The 17,153-nt window shown below is 41.5% G+C and overlaps 1 protein-coding gene across 1 annotated transcript in view; it reads right to left on the bottom strand.

Annotated features, from left to right (window-relative positions):
* The window catches only part of SPA17 (sperm autoantigenic protein 17), a 143,674-nt gene that overhangs the window by 63,001 nt on the left and 63,520 nt on the right, over positions 1–17,153 (bottom strand). Inside the window, exon 6 of the mRNA XM_073603221.1 lies at positions 5,403–6,282. Within this exon, the coding sequence (XP_073459322.1) occupies positions 5,403–6,282 (880 nt within the window). The remainder of the gene's footprint in view (positions 1–5,402; positions 6,283–17,153) is intronic.

Below are 17,153 nucleotides of genomic sequence, written 5' to 3'. Positions count from 1 at the left end.
CATTTTGTGCTCAGTTTGTTTTTTGGGTCAGCTTTTCTTAGACATTGGGTGTCATTTTTAGATTTGACACACATTTTTGCATTTTTTTTTAAAATTTCAATTAAAAAAGTTGAACTCCAAGCAGATATAATAGATACAAATTATAAGAGCCCTGAGTTCTTGAATACATTGTTAAATGTATACTTTTAAGTCCAAGCAGATGTAGATCCTAACAGTTGCTGGTTTCATAGCAGACACAGCAAGAATCAAACCCTGCCTCCCTCTCCTAAAATGTTACTGGTCTTTGGGTAAGAGGGGGTCTTTAAAACTGAACTGCAGGCTGATATAAAAGTAATCCTTAACCACTTCAGCTCCGAAAGGTTTTACCCCCTTCCTGACCAGGCCATTTTTTGCGATACGGCACTGCGTTGCTTTAACTGACAATTGCGCGGTCGTGCAAAACTGTACTCAAATAAAATTGGTGTCCCTTTTCTCCCACAAATAAAGCTTTCTTTTGGTGGTATTTGATCACCTCTGCGGTTTTTAATTTTTTGGGCTATAAAAAAAAAGAAGACCGACAATTTTGAAAAAAAAAAAAAAACAATCTTTTTTACTTTCTGCTATAAAACACATCCAATAAAAAAATGTAAAAAATCTTCAGCAAATTAGGCCAATATGTATTCTGCTACATGTTTTGGTAAAAAAAAAAATCACAATAAGCGTATATTGATTGGTTTGCACAAAAGTTATAGCGTCTACAAACTATGGTATAGATTTATGGACTTTTTTTCAATTGTTTTTACTAGTAATGGCTCTGATCAGCGATTTTTAGCAGGACTGCGACATTGTGGTGGACAAATCTGACACTAACTGACACTTTTTGGAGACCAGTGACACCAATACAGTGATCAATAATAAAAAAAAAGGTACTGTCACTGTATAAATGATACTGGTAGGGAAGGGGTTAACATCAGGGGCGATCAAAGGGTTAAGTGTGCTCCTAGCGAATGCTTTCTAACTGTGGGGGGAATGCTGTGACTGAAGGAAAACAGAGATCCGTGTTTTTTCTTAGCAGAAACACAAGATCTCCATCTTCCTCCCTCACAGAACAGCGGTCTGCCTTGTTTACATAGGCAGACTGCGGTTCTGCCTCACCTGTGAATGATTAGCGGGTCCCTACGACCATCACCGCCGCCAGAGCTGCTGATTGGCTCTGCTGTGTCCAATCACAGCGGAAGCGGAGCTCTGGCGGCGCGTGCACGCGCTCCAGAACCGATCAGTGGACGCATGTACAGGTACGTGATTTTGTGCTTCAGGGCCGCCTTTCCGCAGTATACGTACATGGGGCGGTCCTTAAGCAGTTAAGTCATAGATCCCAACTGTCCCTGATTTCGAGGGACTGTCCCTCATTTGGAACTAAGTCCCTCTTTCCTCCTCATTTGTTCCTCACTTTGGCCTGATCTATATAGTTGTATATAAAATGCACTATTTATTTTTTAAAAAGTGTTTCCCAGTGCTAATCCTATTTTCTAATTTCTAAACTGCTGCATATGTAAATTTCAAAAGCTAATATAAAGGAATAGTTGTGGTAAAAAAAGTTTTTTTCATCTGCCCCGGAGTCAGCTGACGTAATATTGTGGAGTACGAGTGGAATGAGAGCCGTGGCCCTGTCGGATATCTATGTGGATGCGTTTAACTGCTATTTTAATGTAAGTATATACTAGTGTCTTAATAAAATTACTTCTTATACTACACTAAGGGAGCAAATTTTTTGAATTAAAGAGGAGGTCCAGCTGAAAAAAAAAATTTTTAAAAGTCAGCAGCTTCAAACACTGTAGCTGCTGACTTTTAATAAGCACACTTACCTATCCAGGGTACCCGCGATGTCGGCTGCCCGAGGCCGATCCGTCCACCGCCATTCGAACTAAGGCACCGACACCGCCATTCGAACTAAGGGAAACAGGCAGTGGAGCCTTGCGGCTTCACTGCCCGTTTCCTACTGCGCATGCGCGAGTCTCGCGGCGCTTTGTTAATGGCCGGCTGTGTTTTGGGGGACACACAGTTCCCAGAACCCAGCACGCCCCATTCCCCAGAAGACAACACGAGGAGGAGAAGACCGAAGATCACCGCGGTGTAGGAAGTGCCAGATTAGGACGCTCTGCCTAGCAACAGCCATTTCTGGTAAGTAAAAAAAAAAATTTTTTTTTCAATTTTTTTTTTTTTAATTTTTAGGAGCATTTTTATGTCTTTTTTTTTTTTTTAGGGTGGACCTCCGCTTTAAGGAACGGAGGAGGAAAAGAGGATCTGTAAACACATAAGAGTCCCATCAGCACAGCATAACCCAGAGAGGGGTGACCATAAAACCATTTCTGACCAGCTGATGAGCCGGGATTTGAACCCCAGCAGGGGAAGGTGTCTTTAGGCCTGGAAACAGGTCTAAACTTGAGGTGAGCACAGTGGTGAATGGTGGTGGGAGTCACTATAAATTATTTAAGACCCACACGGGTAAAGAAAAGCATAATATAAGGATCGCATCTGTAAAGGAATGCACATGTGGAAGGCATAATTGGACATTAATAGGCTTTGTTTTTTTACTTTATATACACACTGATTTTGTTTATTTGTTTTTTCATCACTTATGTCACTGGATGTTCCTATTTGGACGCATATTGTTGTATGGTTAGGCGCAACCAATTTACGCCTTTGATTCATTTTTAGTTGCGGGAACGCAATTTTTTGGTTTGCAGCCTATCTTTTGTTTTTGTTGTATATTTAGATTTTAGGGATTGAGTAGATTAGGGAACGCGGGATAACCCACAGTTTTTCTCTGATATGCTCACATATATTCATTTATTCTCTGGACAATTTATTCTCTGGACAAATTATTATCACTCAGTTGGCTGAGAGGTGTCAAAAGAACATGCAAATGATTAAAAAAAACTGATACACGAAACACTGTGAGACTCAACTGAAAGCATTTGACCATTTGCTGAATCACTTTTTTATTATTTGTCCCTATTTAAAAAAAAAAAAAAAGAACATTTCTGGAAGATGAGCATTGACAGCCTTCAGAGCTGAGTGGGAGACATGCCCTTCAGAGGAAGCCCATTCCATATGATAAGGGGAATTTGTGACACCAGTCTCAGTGGCAATTTGGCACCAGTCAAAGACTTGTCAGGAATTTTTACTGACGCATCTGATGTAAGGAACATTTTGCAATGGTTGTCACTTGTATTCTCTATGACATGCGCTGGTCAAGTTTGTGATATTGTAAAAGGTCTACTGAGAGCACCAGACCAAATAAAAGTCCAAAATCTTTTATATTGGTTGTAAACCTCAGACATGAAATATGAACAAAGCATATCCCTCTATAGCAGTGATGGTGAACCTTGGCACCCCAGATATTTTGGAACTACATTTCCCATGATGCCGAACTACACTGCAGAGTGCATGAGCATCATGGGAAATGTAGTTCCAAAACATCTGGGGTGCTAAGGTTCACCATCACTGCTCTATAGTGTGTACCAGTGTTTCTCAACTCCAGTCCTCAAGGCGCCCCAACAGGTCATGTTTTCAGGATTTCCCTCAGATGAAACAGCTTTGGTAATTACTAAGGCACTGAAACTGATCAAATCACCTGTGCAAAATAATGGACAGCCTGAAAACATGACCTGTTGGGGCGTCTTGAGGACTGGAGTTGAGAAACACTGGTGTGTACTTGTCTCAATTAACAGCACTGAGTGTCATTTCTGTCTGCCGCTTTGTTCCTTTATAAATTAAAGGTGACAGGAGAGGGATCTCCAGCTGATCGACAGCCTCAGCTCTGTTTCTGTGTGCTGTCCCTTCATTCCAATCAGCTCTGAAAGCTCTCCTCACTGAGCTCTGCAGAGTGTAACTTTAGGTGTAACTTTAGCTCTTCGCCTTTTTTTCTGACGGCTCAGACAAGCTTTATAAATTCTGGACTTTGAACTGGCTGTAGAGAAGAGAAGACTGCAGATAGACAGGTACAACTTATGTTGGAGGATTTGTTTCCTCTCTGTGTATCACCTGAGGTCAGTCTCGTCACTGGGTATATGTAAGTGTTTACAACCACTTTACGATGCTCAAATATCTACCCCTTCGTCAGATCTACAAGACAGAGTCCCTGAAGAAGGGGGAGATTTGTGGGCCCCAAATGAATTGGACGTCCTAAATGGTTTTGAACCTACAGTAGATTTTTGGTCAGGCGCACTCAGTAGACTTTTTACACATAGATCCTAAAACATTTATTTATTTATTTTTATGCTTTTGTTTTAAAGCTTCCACACTGGAGCCTTTGTGCTCTGTATGAATTTGATTAACTGAAACCAACGCCACTGATATACATGTTAGGTTTGTGACAGGGTGTAAAATTATTTTGCATTGTTAATAAGGTCGGAAAATATTCAGAGATGTAATGTTGGAGGAAAAAAAAAAAAAACAATATTGTCAAGTACTAAAATAATAAAAACAAAACAATATGCAAAAATACAGGAAACCGTATACAAAAATTATACAATTTCTGTGTTTCTAACTCAAGACTTTTTTTTTTTCTTTTGCACAGAATGTATGCATTCTGTGCAAAAGAAATTTGGTTTTTTTTTCTTTCACTTCCTGTTCCTGTGACACCTTTATAAGAAATTGGGGATTGGTTGTCACCACAACAGGACAGAAAGAAATGGATAGAAATAAAACATTGTCAGGAGTGCTAACTGTTCCCCTGCTCTACTAAACATGTGTTTCTGTCTGTGTCCCCGTCGGAGAGATCTTCTGTCGCTTCCTGTCCTGACAGAATGTAGTGCCCTATAGCAAACCACTCGCTCCCTAACTGGCTCTGTGTGTCCATAAGAGCCCAAGCTGGCCTTCCGGCCGAGCCAACCTTCCCTCCTGTGATTGACAGCAATGGCTCCCGCTGCTGTGTCTGAGCCAATGAGGAGAGAGGGAGCCGAGAGAGGCTCTGCTCTCGTGCACATCTCTGAATCGCGATTAGGCTCAGGTAAGTATTTAAGGAGGTTGGAGTGGGGAGTTGCTTGCAGATTTTTGACCCTAAAAAAAACTTCTGCCTTTAGGACCACTTTACATTTACTTATTGTTCTAACTTTGCTAGAAGTCTGTTCCAGGCATCCACTACTCTTTAAAATAACACTGTATTATGTTACTCTTGAACTTTCCTTGTGCTAGTTTGAGGGTATGCCAACATGTTCTCGACCTTAGCTTCACCCAGAAGATGGCAGATGGCAATTAAAACCTGAAGGAGGCTTGAATCCTTCCTTATTCCCTCCAAAACAAAAAAATAAACTTTGGCTAGAGTTTGACTTTAAAGAGTAAGTGCAAAATAAAGTGAATGGTTAGCCTTAGACCCAAGGTGCATGCACAGTTATGATGTTTAACAGTTTAGACATTACCTCCTCTCCTGCTGTTTCTTCATCTAGGATGGGACCAGAAGCTGGTTGGTCTCCATTATTCTCATTTTTTTGTTCCTCAGTTTCCTCCGTAACAGTGGTCTCAGTTGTCTGGTCACCGGAGTCATCTATAGCAAGCTGATTGGTTGTCTCTGCTGTCTGGTCACTGGTCTCTTCTGCATTAGAGTGTCCATTGGTCTGGGCCACCTGTTCAGCAGTGTCCACTACATCACTCTCTCCAGTAACCGTAGCTGTCTGCTCACCACTGTTCTCTATAATGGGTTGTTCAGCTGCCTCTTCCTTTCTGTTCTCAGTGGTTTCGTGAACTTGATCATTTATGTCCTCTAACAAGTTTTGGTCGGATGTCACAGTCAATGACTCAGGTTCTTCATCTTGTTCCTGGTTGCTTTCTTGCTCTATCTCCATGCCAGAAACTGTCTCTTTCCCAGAAGAAGGAGGTTCTGTAGCCTCAGATTCAGGGTCATCTGGAGTGATCTCATCTCCTTCATCCGCAGCCTGTACCCCATGATCGTCTGTCATACCTGCAATGTTCACCTTATTGTCCACAGCCTCGTCCTTCTCGTCAGTTGTGTCTACCTGAAGCCCATCTTCTTGCACACTGTGCTGATGTTCTTGCTGAGCTGTGTCTGAAGTGAGGGCTTCCGTTACAGATCTGTCGTCGGGAACATCAGTTATATTTGTTTCTGCACTAGATGGGTCCTCATGAGATACCCCAGGATCAGAGATGTCTTTTATCGCTGCTGTTGATCCAACAAGAGGGAGTTCCATGTGTTCTGCAGAATCTAAATCAGTCCTGTCTGTCTCCTGCTCTTCATCCTGAGGAGCTGAGTTGACCTCTGAAGATGAAGGTCCAATATTTGGCCTAGAGATAAATTAAAGAAGACACTGAAACCAACATGTGCAATTTCACACTGATAGTAATGATCATTTGTCACTTCTGATCTCAGACAAACTGACATGTGGTGTCCCAGGACAGACACACAATAACTACTGGGATTCAAGAACAATAACAAACCGATGCTAAAAGAACTATATATAAAAAAACAAAGGCAACAAACATGTGAACAAAGGTAGTATGTTTGCCCATAGTGACTAATTAGGTTTAATCCTTTCTTTTCTAAGAAATAAAATGAGAATTTTTATTGGTCATTAGATGCAACAATTTCATTTTTGTTCCTATTTTCCCTTCTCCAGCTTTTACAGCCTCGGTCAGGTTTTTAGTGTCATCCATCTATGATTTCATTGGAGAGATTCACCCTCGCTTTCTTTTAGGGCAGAAAGTGATTTGAAGTCTATTGTAAACACTTATTTAGTAGTGTTATGCCGCGTACACACGAGCTGACTTTACGGCAGACTTTGCTCGGCGGACTTTTCAACTGACTTTATGACAGACTTTCCGAATGAACGGACTTGCCTACACAAAATCCACCAAAGTCCGTCGAATTTGTACGTGATGACGTACGACCGGACTAAAACAAGGAAGTTCGTAGCCAGTAGCCAATAGCTGCCCTAGCGTGGCTTTTTGTCCGTCGAACTAGCATACAGACGAGCGGACTTTTCGTCCGGACTCGAGTTTGACGGCTAGATTTAAAACATGTTTCAAATCTAAGTCCGTCCAACTTTTGAGAAAACAAAGTCCGCTGGAGCCCACACACGATCGAATTGTCCGACGAAATCCCGTCCGCCGGGCAAAGTCTGCCGTAAAATCCGCTCGTGTGTACGCGGCATTAGAATTACTTACAATGTGTTCACTGCCGCCCATGCATTCCTGCCTTGTTGACAACCGCATCCCCTTTCTCTTGTGTAGATGTCACAGAAAATGAGAGAAAGCACCCCCAATTGAGTCACAGACAGAAATAGTAACCTGACAAAAATGTTAGCTTTTCCCAAACTCCATCCAAAATTTAAAAAAATAATATTAGGCTGGAGTTAGGAATATGTGAAATGGACCCAAAGGTTTGTTTTATAGTTTTGACTCAGAACATATAGAAACCAAAGACACTCAAGGTAGCTAGTATTATCAGAAGGAGGTCAGTGATATCAGAATTCTTTTACTATAGGGTTCAGGCTATAAAACAATGATCCTTTTTACATTTTTAGTAAGTGTTTGAATCTTCTTAGAATCACAACTTGATTATTCAGTTTTTGGAATCACTGTTATATTCCCACCCCTCCATTGCCCCTCCCCCTTCATTTCTCCCTCCTTTGCCCCCTCCATTGCTCCCTCCCTGCCCCCTACAGCGTTCCCTCATTTATTCTCTCTATTGCTCCCTACCTAACCCCCCCCCCGCCTTCCATTGCTACCTTCTTCATTTCCTCCATTGCGCCCTCTTTCACAGCCTCCATCGCTCTCTCCTTCATCACTCCATCTTTCACCTCTTCCATTGCACCTTCACCCCCACCATTGCTCCCTCCTTCACCCCCCCTCCATCTTTCACTCCCTCCATTGCTCCATCTTTCATCCCCTCCATTGCCCCCTCCTTCAACCTCTTCTTCTCTAGGCACCATGTTGCTGAGCACAAAGTATTGTTACAAAAGAAAATGCCTGGGTTTTTTCTAATAACACTCCCCCCTCATTCCTGAAAACAATGGCACGGTCTCTTACACTATTTGGGCTGTTGCTAGGCAACATAATGACTGGGGAGACAGAGAGTAGATCTCCAAAGTACAGTCTGGTAAGACATGTTTGTCTGACAGTCAGCCTAATAACAGGGAAGCTTATTCACATATCTCCCCCCCCCCCCAAAAAAGTGGTATGGTCCAACCATGGTGCTTGTTCTTAGCATAGCTCTCCCCTTGGTACATAATGGTATGCTCCAGCATAGAATGTAGATGTTGCTAAGCAACTTAGTTTGCTCCACCTGGGTGAAATTGGTACAGTTTGGTAAGTTATTAGGCTATCAGTTACTGTGGTCCCTGGGGAGTTTCACATACCCTTCTCTGAGATGACAATGGTACAGCCCATGGGGGGGGGGGGGTTACAGAGAGTATAGCAGTGGAAAATAATAATAATTGCAAAGCCGAGTCGAGGTTCTTGTCTGCATAGCTGTCTTCTGAATAATATACATAAAACTGTTTTTTTTTTGCCATAAAGTGTATCCAAAGACGAAACTTTTTTTTTGGAAAGGGAAATCAATGGGCAAAACCTCTGTCTGTGTCCCATTGCAAAGATTTCCTTTGACTTCCTGTATCAAAGACTCAACATGAAATTAGAGGTCCAAAATTGAGAGATTGTAAATCTCTCCAAAGTGAGTATCTCTATGACAATGGCCAGTAGGACAAGTAGAGAGGATGAGCTTCCCGGAGTGGGCACAGAGAACATTTAAATATTTACTAAGTTTCTAATCCCTCCGAATTCAACTCAAAGTTTCAGCTCCCTCTAATTTTCTATAGGATTAAGGTCTGGTGACTGGCTAGGCCACTCCATGACCTTAATGTGTTTTTTCTTGAGCCACTCCTTTGTTGCCTTTGTGGTATGTTTTGGGTCATTGTCATGCTGAAAAACCCATCCATGACCCATTTTCAGTGTTGTGGCTGAGGAAAGAAGGTTCTCACCCAAGATTTTACAATACATGGCCCCATCTATTGGCCCCTCAATGTGGCAAAGTCAGTCTGTACCTGTAGCAGAGAAACAGCCCTAAAGCATAATGTTTCCATCTCCATGCTTGACTGTAGGGATGGTGTTCTTAGGGTCATATCCAGCATTGAAGGGCCGATGGGCTGGGCCATGTATTGTACAATCTTGGATGAGAACCTTCTTCCCTCAGCCAGAACACTGAAGATGAGCCATGGATGGGTCTTCAAGCATGGCAATGTACCAAAATAAACAGCCAAGGCAACAAAGGAATGGCTCAAGAAGAAGCACGTTAAGGTCATGGTGTGGCCTAGTCAGTCTCCAGACCTTAATGCTATAGAAAATTTATGGAGGGAGCTGAAACTTTGAGATGCCAAGAGACAGCCAAGATACCTTAAGAAATTAGAGAAGATCTGTAAAGAAGAGTGGACCAAAATTCTCCCTGAGATGTGTGCAAATCTGGTCACCAACTACAAGAAACGTCTTACCTCTGTCATTGCCAACAAGGATTTTTCCACCAAGTACTAAGTCATGTTTTGCTTGGGGATCAAATACTTATTTTACTCACTGAACTGCAACTTAATTTATAGCATTTGTTTTATGTGTTTTTTTCTGGATTTTTGGTTAATATTTTGTCTCTATCATTTAAAATATATTTATGATAATAACTATAGACCCTTCATTTCTTTGTAAGTGGGCAAAGTTACAAAATCTGCAGGGGATCGAATGATTATTTTCCCCACTGTATACCGATCCTCACTAGGTCTCTGTGCTTCTCTATGTATTGCAGGAAGATCATGGCTGGTGGGAGAGGCCGCCTCAGTACTTCTCGCAAGAGCCTTCAGTCCTGATTTAAGCAGTAGGTTGGCTCTTGGGAAGAGTTATGCAAATATCAAAATGTCTTGATGGTTGGGTATTAATCTAGAGCAGTGAGTGTGTGGGGAGGTGCAGCATTGTGCAGCGGCAGTAAACACTCAGAGTCCAGTGGCAGAAACAAAGCTGTTTTGGAATTGCAGCTTAGCAACGCACAACTATCCCGGCAAGGCAACAACCCGACCGGGTGCAATCACAGAATGTACAGCGATGAGTTTAGCAGTAGGTCCCAGGTGTGCCGACAGCGTCTGCCTAGAGGGGTGGAATGCAGCCTGGCCAGTCTGTACCCAAGCAGGGAGGCTTCCAGGAAAGATGGTGTATCCCTGCACTTCCCCTACTCATCTGGAACCTCTTCCTGCTGCTAAGCACTGTCCCTGACAGAAGGGCGACCTGTCCCTACACTGTCTACATGCAGAATGTGCATCAAGCCCGGGACCTAAATAGACTCTGCCTGACTCAACAAGGCCGCCGGAGTCACGTGGAGCGCAATCATTCAATCAGATAGCTGCCCCAGTAACCCAGGAAACCATAGAGGTACCATGTTCCTCTCCCTCTGCGGTTTGAACGCTGCCTGCTGTGGAGAAAGCAGACTGCAGCTGCCTACAGGCATTCATAGGCAGGCTGTATTTGCATGCAGACCATCCTAGGTACTGCCCATGTGATGCTGAACTTCCATGATTTGAAGACCTGAAATCCAATAAATGAAAGGAGCGGCCCAGAGACAGTCAAGCTGGGGAGGAAATAGCTAAATGTTACTGGATGTCCTGCAGCCAGGAAATGAGACAATCTCTGACTTGCTGCAGCTTCCAATAGAGATTGTGAGAAGCTCACAGTGTGCAGTGAAATCAGAGGAAGCTATTTCAGTACAGGAGAGGAGCCTGTGCAACCGGGCAAGACTGAAGGGAATGCTGGAGGTCAGAATTAAATGTCTATGATTGGTATTCTACTGTGTATCGTATTTCCATCCTGCCCTCACAGTCGCTCCATTCTTGGTTGCATAGTAGGATTTCCCTGGTCTGTATGCGCAGAGCACTCCATGGGAAGTAAGACATCAATGTTGGATGCTTCAGGGCTCCGCAGCTCGCTCTCAGCGGTTTCATTGTGACCTAATTCACACTTGTGATCTCAGTGAACATGAAGGTGCTTTATAGTATGTAATGATGTGACTAACATGCTGCTGGCGGTACAATAAAACACAGAACTCAGTATCAGTATCTGGCTGTATATGATTCACTCACCCCTGATCACACACATAGAAACCCTCACAGACAATTATAATACTAATTCAATACAGAATGAATGTGATTTTATTTCAGCAGCGTCTCATTGGTGGAAATGTAAAGTGGGGTAAACACTATGAGAAAATAGGAAGAAAAATTCCATACCGGGCACGATTGTTTGATTTTCGTATAGTGTGCACACAACTTTTGACATCCAATTCAGACTTTCCAAATGAAAATTTCCGAAGGGACAAACCCCCAAATTTTTCTTGTACGTGAACAGAGCAAACGAATCATACTGTATGACGTCCTCTCAGAAGGCGCTAGTCGCGCAGCGGTGCGATCCTGGTACAGACAGGGCCAGTCAGCCCATCCGTACCATGTGATTAGCTTTGGTCAATCACAGCTAATCACAACAAAACACATTGAATGAATCAGTTTCATTCAGTAAAAATTATTGCTTATACCAATGAAATTCATTGGTATAGACCAGTGGTCTCCAAACTGTGGGACTGGATGTGGCCCTTTGCTTGCCTTTATCTGGCCTTTGGAACACTATGCCTCCCACTGATACAAGACACTATTCTGCTATCTGAAACAAAAAAATGGGGCACCATTTCTCCCACTGACACCAATAATGGGGCACCATTCCTCCCTATGATTTCAATGATGGGGCGCTATTCCCCCCCCCCCAATATCAAATGTGATGATCTTTATTCCCACTGATGCCAGGAAAATGTACACTCCCGCTGGCCACAATCCAGCCCTCCTAAAGACCAAAGGACAATAAACCGGCCCTTTGTTTAAAAAGTTTGGAGACCCCTGATATAAGAAATCATATGTAAAAAAAAAATCCTGATCACTTCCCCAGAGTAGTACAGTGTGGTAACATCTGTATTGCTCTGGTCACAGTGTGTTTTAAAAAAAAAATCGTAGAATTTTTTTAAAGAAAAATACTGTTAGGCCCCTTTCACACTTATACGACTTGTCCCACGATTTTGTACTGCAAAATCGTATGACAAGTCATTCTCCATGATTTTTAATGACTATCATTCATATTGGCACGACTTTAAGTCGTGCCGACTTCAAAGTAGTCCCTGCACTACTTTGGTCCAACTTCCATACGATTTGTACTCCATAGACCTTAATGTTAAACCCTCAAGTAGCATGCAAATCGTACATGAATAATATAGACACGATTTCAGCACTACTTTGTAAGCACAAGCTGAGAATGGTTAATGCTAAAGTTGTGGCAAAGTCGTACAAAGTAGTACTGCTCCCAAATCGCGGTAAAATTGCGGCCTCAAAATCGCATTAAAATCGCGCGACTTTGAAGTCGTATAAGTGTGAAAGGGGCCTTACTGATAACACTGCACCTGTGATAGTATAAAAAAACTTTTTTTTTTAATTTCTTCATTTTTTTTAAATATTGTGACAAAAAATTACAACTTCCAAAAACTGGCCATGCCTCTTACTAAATACATAGAATAAACCAAAAAAAAAAAAAAAAATTGGATTTTATGGGCAATTGAAAAAATATATAGAACTTCATACATAGAAAATTGTTATTTATTGTAGAACATTTACGTAAAAAAAGAAATGTTTTAATGTAAATTTTCTACAATAAATAACAATTTTCTATATATGAAGTTCTATATATTTTTCCAATTGCCCATAAAATCCCATTTTTTTGAGGTTTATTCTATGTATTACCAAGGGATGGTGGCAATCTACATGTGTGGTCCGGTGAATCACCCAATTCTTACTAAATACATCGGACTGCCTACTTTCCAAAAAGCGGTAATTTGGGGGTATTTGTAGTGTCCTGGCAATTGCGGGCTTCAAGAAATGAGACAGGCCGTCAACAGATGAGGACTAATTGATTTTCAGATATATACTGTATATTATAGTTTGCGGACTCTATAACTTTCCCACAGACTAAATAATAAACACTGATTTGAGTTATTTTCACCAAGGAAATGTAGAAGAATATATTTTGAACAAAATTTGTAAAGAAAGATAATTTATTTGCAAAATGTAAAAACAAAAACAAAGAAAACCACGTTTTAAAAAAAAAAACAATTCAATCTTTCTTTGTTTATTTAGCAAAACATTTAAAAAAAACAGTGGTGATTAAATAACACCAAAAGAAAGCTCTATTTGTGTGAAAAAAATTATAAAAATGTCATTTGGGTACAGTGTTGTATGACCGCGCAATTGTCATTCAAAGTGTGACAGCACTGAAAGCTGAAAATTGGCCTGGGCAGGAAGGGGGTGAAAGTGCCCGGTATTGAAGCGGTTAATGTCTACTGATTTCGTACGGTTTTCCTTCGATAAAAATTAGATACAAAAGACTGCATGATCAGAAACAGTAAATAACAAAAACAAAAGGCTTTGTCGTACGAGAATTTTCATACAACTAGTATCATCCTCAGTTTCGACTTGCTGTGAAACATTGAGGAAAACCGGGCGATTTTCTAATCGTGTGTACTGGGCTTGATGTAAAAATAGTTTCTCACTTGTTTTCTATGGAAGCACTCTGTGCCATAAAGGCAGGCAATTGGTGTCTGCATTACTTGTATTAACCAATCAGATATTGACGTTCATTCTTGCACAATTCACACTGACTTTTCTTGGGTGATTCTTTCCTGGGACACTTTGATAAATGAGGTTTAGCACTGGGCAAATTACCTGTACACACACAGTGTTGTAACCCAAAGAAACCAACAAATCTTCTTTATCTACTGGCTCCAGGGCCTGCATTTATTATTGTATATACAGTGCCTTGAAAAAGTATTCATACCCCTTGACATTTTCCACATTTTGTCATGTTACAACCAAAAAAGTAAATGTATTTTATTGGAATTTTATGTGATAGACCAACACAAAGTGGCACATAATTGTGAAGTGAAAGGAAAATGATAAATGGTTTTCAACATTTCTTACAAATAATCATGTGAAAAGTGTGGTGTGCATTTATATTCAGCCCCCTTTACTCTTAAACGCCAAACTAAAATCTAGTGAAACCAATTGCCTTCAGAAGCCACCTAATTAGAAAATAGAGTCCACCTGTGTGTAATTTAATCTTAGTATAAATACAGCTGTTCTGTGAAGCCGTCAGAGGTTTGTTAGAGAACATGCAACCTTCACGTGAACAAACAGCATCATGAAGGCCAGGGAACACACCAGACAGGTCAGGGATAAAGTTGTGGAGAAGTGTAAAGCAGGGTTAGGATATAAAAAAATATCTCAAGCTTTGAACATCTCACAGAGCACTGTTCAATCCATCATCCGAAAATGGAAAGAGTATGGTACAACTGCAAACCTACCAAGACATGGCTGTCCACCTAAACTGACAGGCCGGGCAAGGAGAGCAATAATCAGAGAAGCAGCCAAGAGGCCCATGTTAACTCTGGAGGAACTGCAGAGATCCACAGCTCAGGTGGGAGAACCTGTCCACAGGACAACTATTAATCGTGCATTCCACAAATATATATAGTTACATAGTAGGTGAGGTTAAAAAAGACACAAGTCCATCAAGTCAAACCTATGTGTGTGATTATATGTCAGTATTACATTGTATATCCCTGTATGTTGTGGACGTTCAGGTGCTTATCTAATAGTTTTTTGAAACTATCAATGCTCCCCCGCTGAGACCCCTGCCTGTGGAAGGGAATTCCACATCCTTGTCGCTCTTACAGTAAAGAACCCTCTACATAGTTTAAGGTTAAACCTCTTCTAATTTTAATGAGTGGCCACATGTCTTGTTAAACCCCCTTCCGCAAAAAAGATTTATTCCTATTGTGGGGTCACCAGTATGATATTTGTAAATTGAAATCATGTCCCCTCTCAAGCGCCTCTTCTCCAGAGAGAATAAGATCAGTGCTCGCAACCTTTCTTCATAACTAATATCCTCCAGACCCTTTAGTAGCTTAGTTGCCCTTCTTTGTACTCGTTCTATTTCCAGTACATCCTTCCTGAGGACTGGTGCCCAGAACTGGACAGCATACTCAAGGTGCAGCCTGACCAGAGTCTTGTAGAGCGGGAGAATTATCGCTTTATCCCTGGAGTTAATCCCTTTTTTAATGCATGCCAAAATTCTGTTTGCTTTGTTAGCAGCAGCTTGGCACTGCATGCCATTGCTGAGCCTATCATCTACTAGGACCCCAAGGTCCTTTTCCATCCTAGATTCCCCCAGAGGTTCTCCCCCACAGTGTATAGATTGCAGTCTTATTTTTGCTACCCAACTGCATTATTTTACATTTTTTTACATTAAACCTCATTTGCCATGTAGTTGCCCACCCCATTCATTTGCTCAGATCTTCTTGCAAGGTTTCCTCATCCTGCAGAGAAGTTATTGCCCTGCGTAGCTTAGTATTGTCTGCAAATACAGAGATTGAACTGTTTATCCCATTCTCTAGGTCGTTTATGAACAAATTAAATAGGATTGGTCCCAGCACAGAACCCTGTGGGACCCCACTACCCACCCCTACCCATTCCGAGTATTCCCCATTTATCACCACCCTCTGAACTCGCTCTTGTAGCCAGTTTTCAATCCACGTACTCGGGACCTTATTTTGTACAGTAAATGTTTATGGGAACTGTGTCAAATGCTTTTGCAAAATCCAGATACACCACATCTACGGGCCTTCCTTTATCTAGATGGCAACTCACCACCTCGTAGAAGGTTAATAGGTTGGGTTGGCAAGAACGATTCTTCATGAATCCATGCTGATTACTTCTAATGATACCATTTTCATTATTAAAATCTTGTATATAGTCCCTTATCATGCCTTCCAAGAGCTTACATACTATTGATGATAGGCTAACTTGGTCTGTAATTCCCAGGGATGTATTTTGGGCCCTTTTTTAATATTGGTGCTACATTGGCTTTTCTCCAATCCGCTAGTACCATTCCAGGCAGTAGACTGTCAGTAAAAATTAGGAACAATGGTCTGGCAAGTACTTGACTGAGTTCCCTAAGTACCCTCAGGTGCAAGCCTTCCATTCCTGGTGATTAATTAATGTCATTTCCCAAGTCTAATTCTAATTCTGTCCTCTGTTAGCCATGAGGGTGTTTCCTGTGATGTGTCATGAGGATAAACACTGCAGTTTTGCTGAAGCCCCCCGATTCCCTCGTGAAGACTGAGGAGAAGAATAAATTCAATACCTTCGCTATCTCCCCATCCTTTGTAACCAAATGTCCTTCCTCATTCTTTATGGGGCCAATATGGTCTGTCCTCCCTTTTTTGCTGTTTACATACTTAAAGAATTTCTTGGGATTTTTTTTTTGCTCTCCTCCGCTTTGTGTCTTTTGTGTTCTATCTTAGCTGCCCTAATTGCACCCTTACATTTCTTGTTGAATTCTTTATAAAGTCTGAATGCTGATGATGATCCCTCAACCTTGGATTTTTTGAAAGCCTTCTCTTTTGCTTTTATATGCATTTTTACATTGGAGTTGGCTCTTTTGAAATTCAGTGTCTTTGTAATTCCTTTATGTTTCCTATTTGTGTGATTAATACTGAAGCCAACTGACCTGTGATCGTTGTTTCCTAAATTGTCCTGTATTTCCACATCCGTGATCAGGTCTGTATTGTTGTTAATCAGTAGATCTAGTAACGCTTTATTTCTAGTTGGTGCGTCTATCATCTGACTCATGAAATTGTCCTGCAAGACATTTAGGAACTGGTGAGCCTTAGATGAATGCGTGGTTCCCTCCTCCCAGTCTATGTCTGGATAATTAAAATCCCCCATTATAATAACACTTCCCATCCTTGCTGCTAATCCAAATTGTGATAGGAGGTCCGTCTCCCCCTCCTCCCTCAGGTTAGGGGGCCTATAGCATACTCCCAGTATTATTTTCCCCTTAGCTTCATCCCTTTGGAAATCTCTACCCATAAGGATTCCACCTCCTCCCTAGCTCCCTTACTGATGTCATCTCTCACATTCACTTGTACAATATTCTTGATATATAGACATACCCCTCCCCTTTTTTACCCTCTCTATCCCTATATAAGGGGTATACCCTTGAATGGTTGCCAGATAATCATGAGAGCTGTTGAACCA

The sequence above is a fragment of the Aquarana catesbeiana genome, linkage group LG10 (genome assembly GCF_042186555.1).
Source record: "Aquarana catesbeiana isolate 2022-GZ linkage group LG10, ASM4218655v1, whole genome shotgun sequence".
NCBI classification, from domain to species: Eukaryota; Metazoa; Chordata; class Amphibia; order Anura; family Ranidae; genus Aquarana; species Aquarana catesbeiana.
Note: the sequence above shows the minus strand (reverse complement) of the source record. Positions and strands in the feature narration are given on the sequence as shown.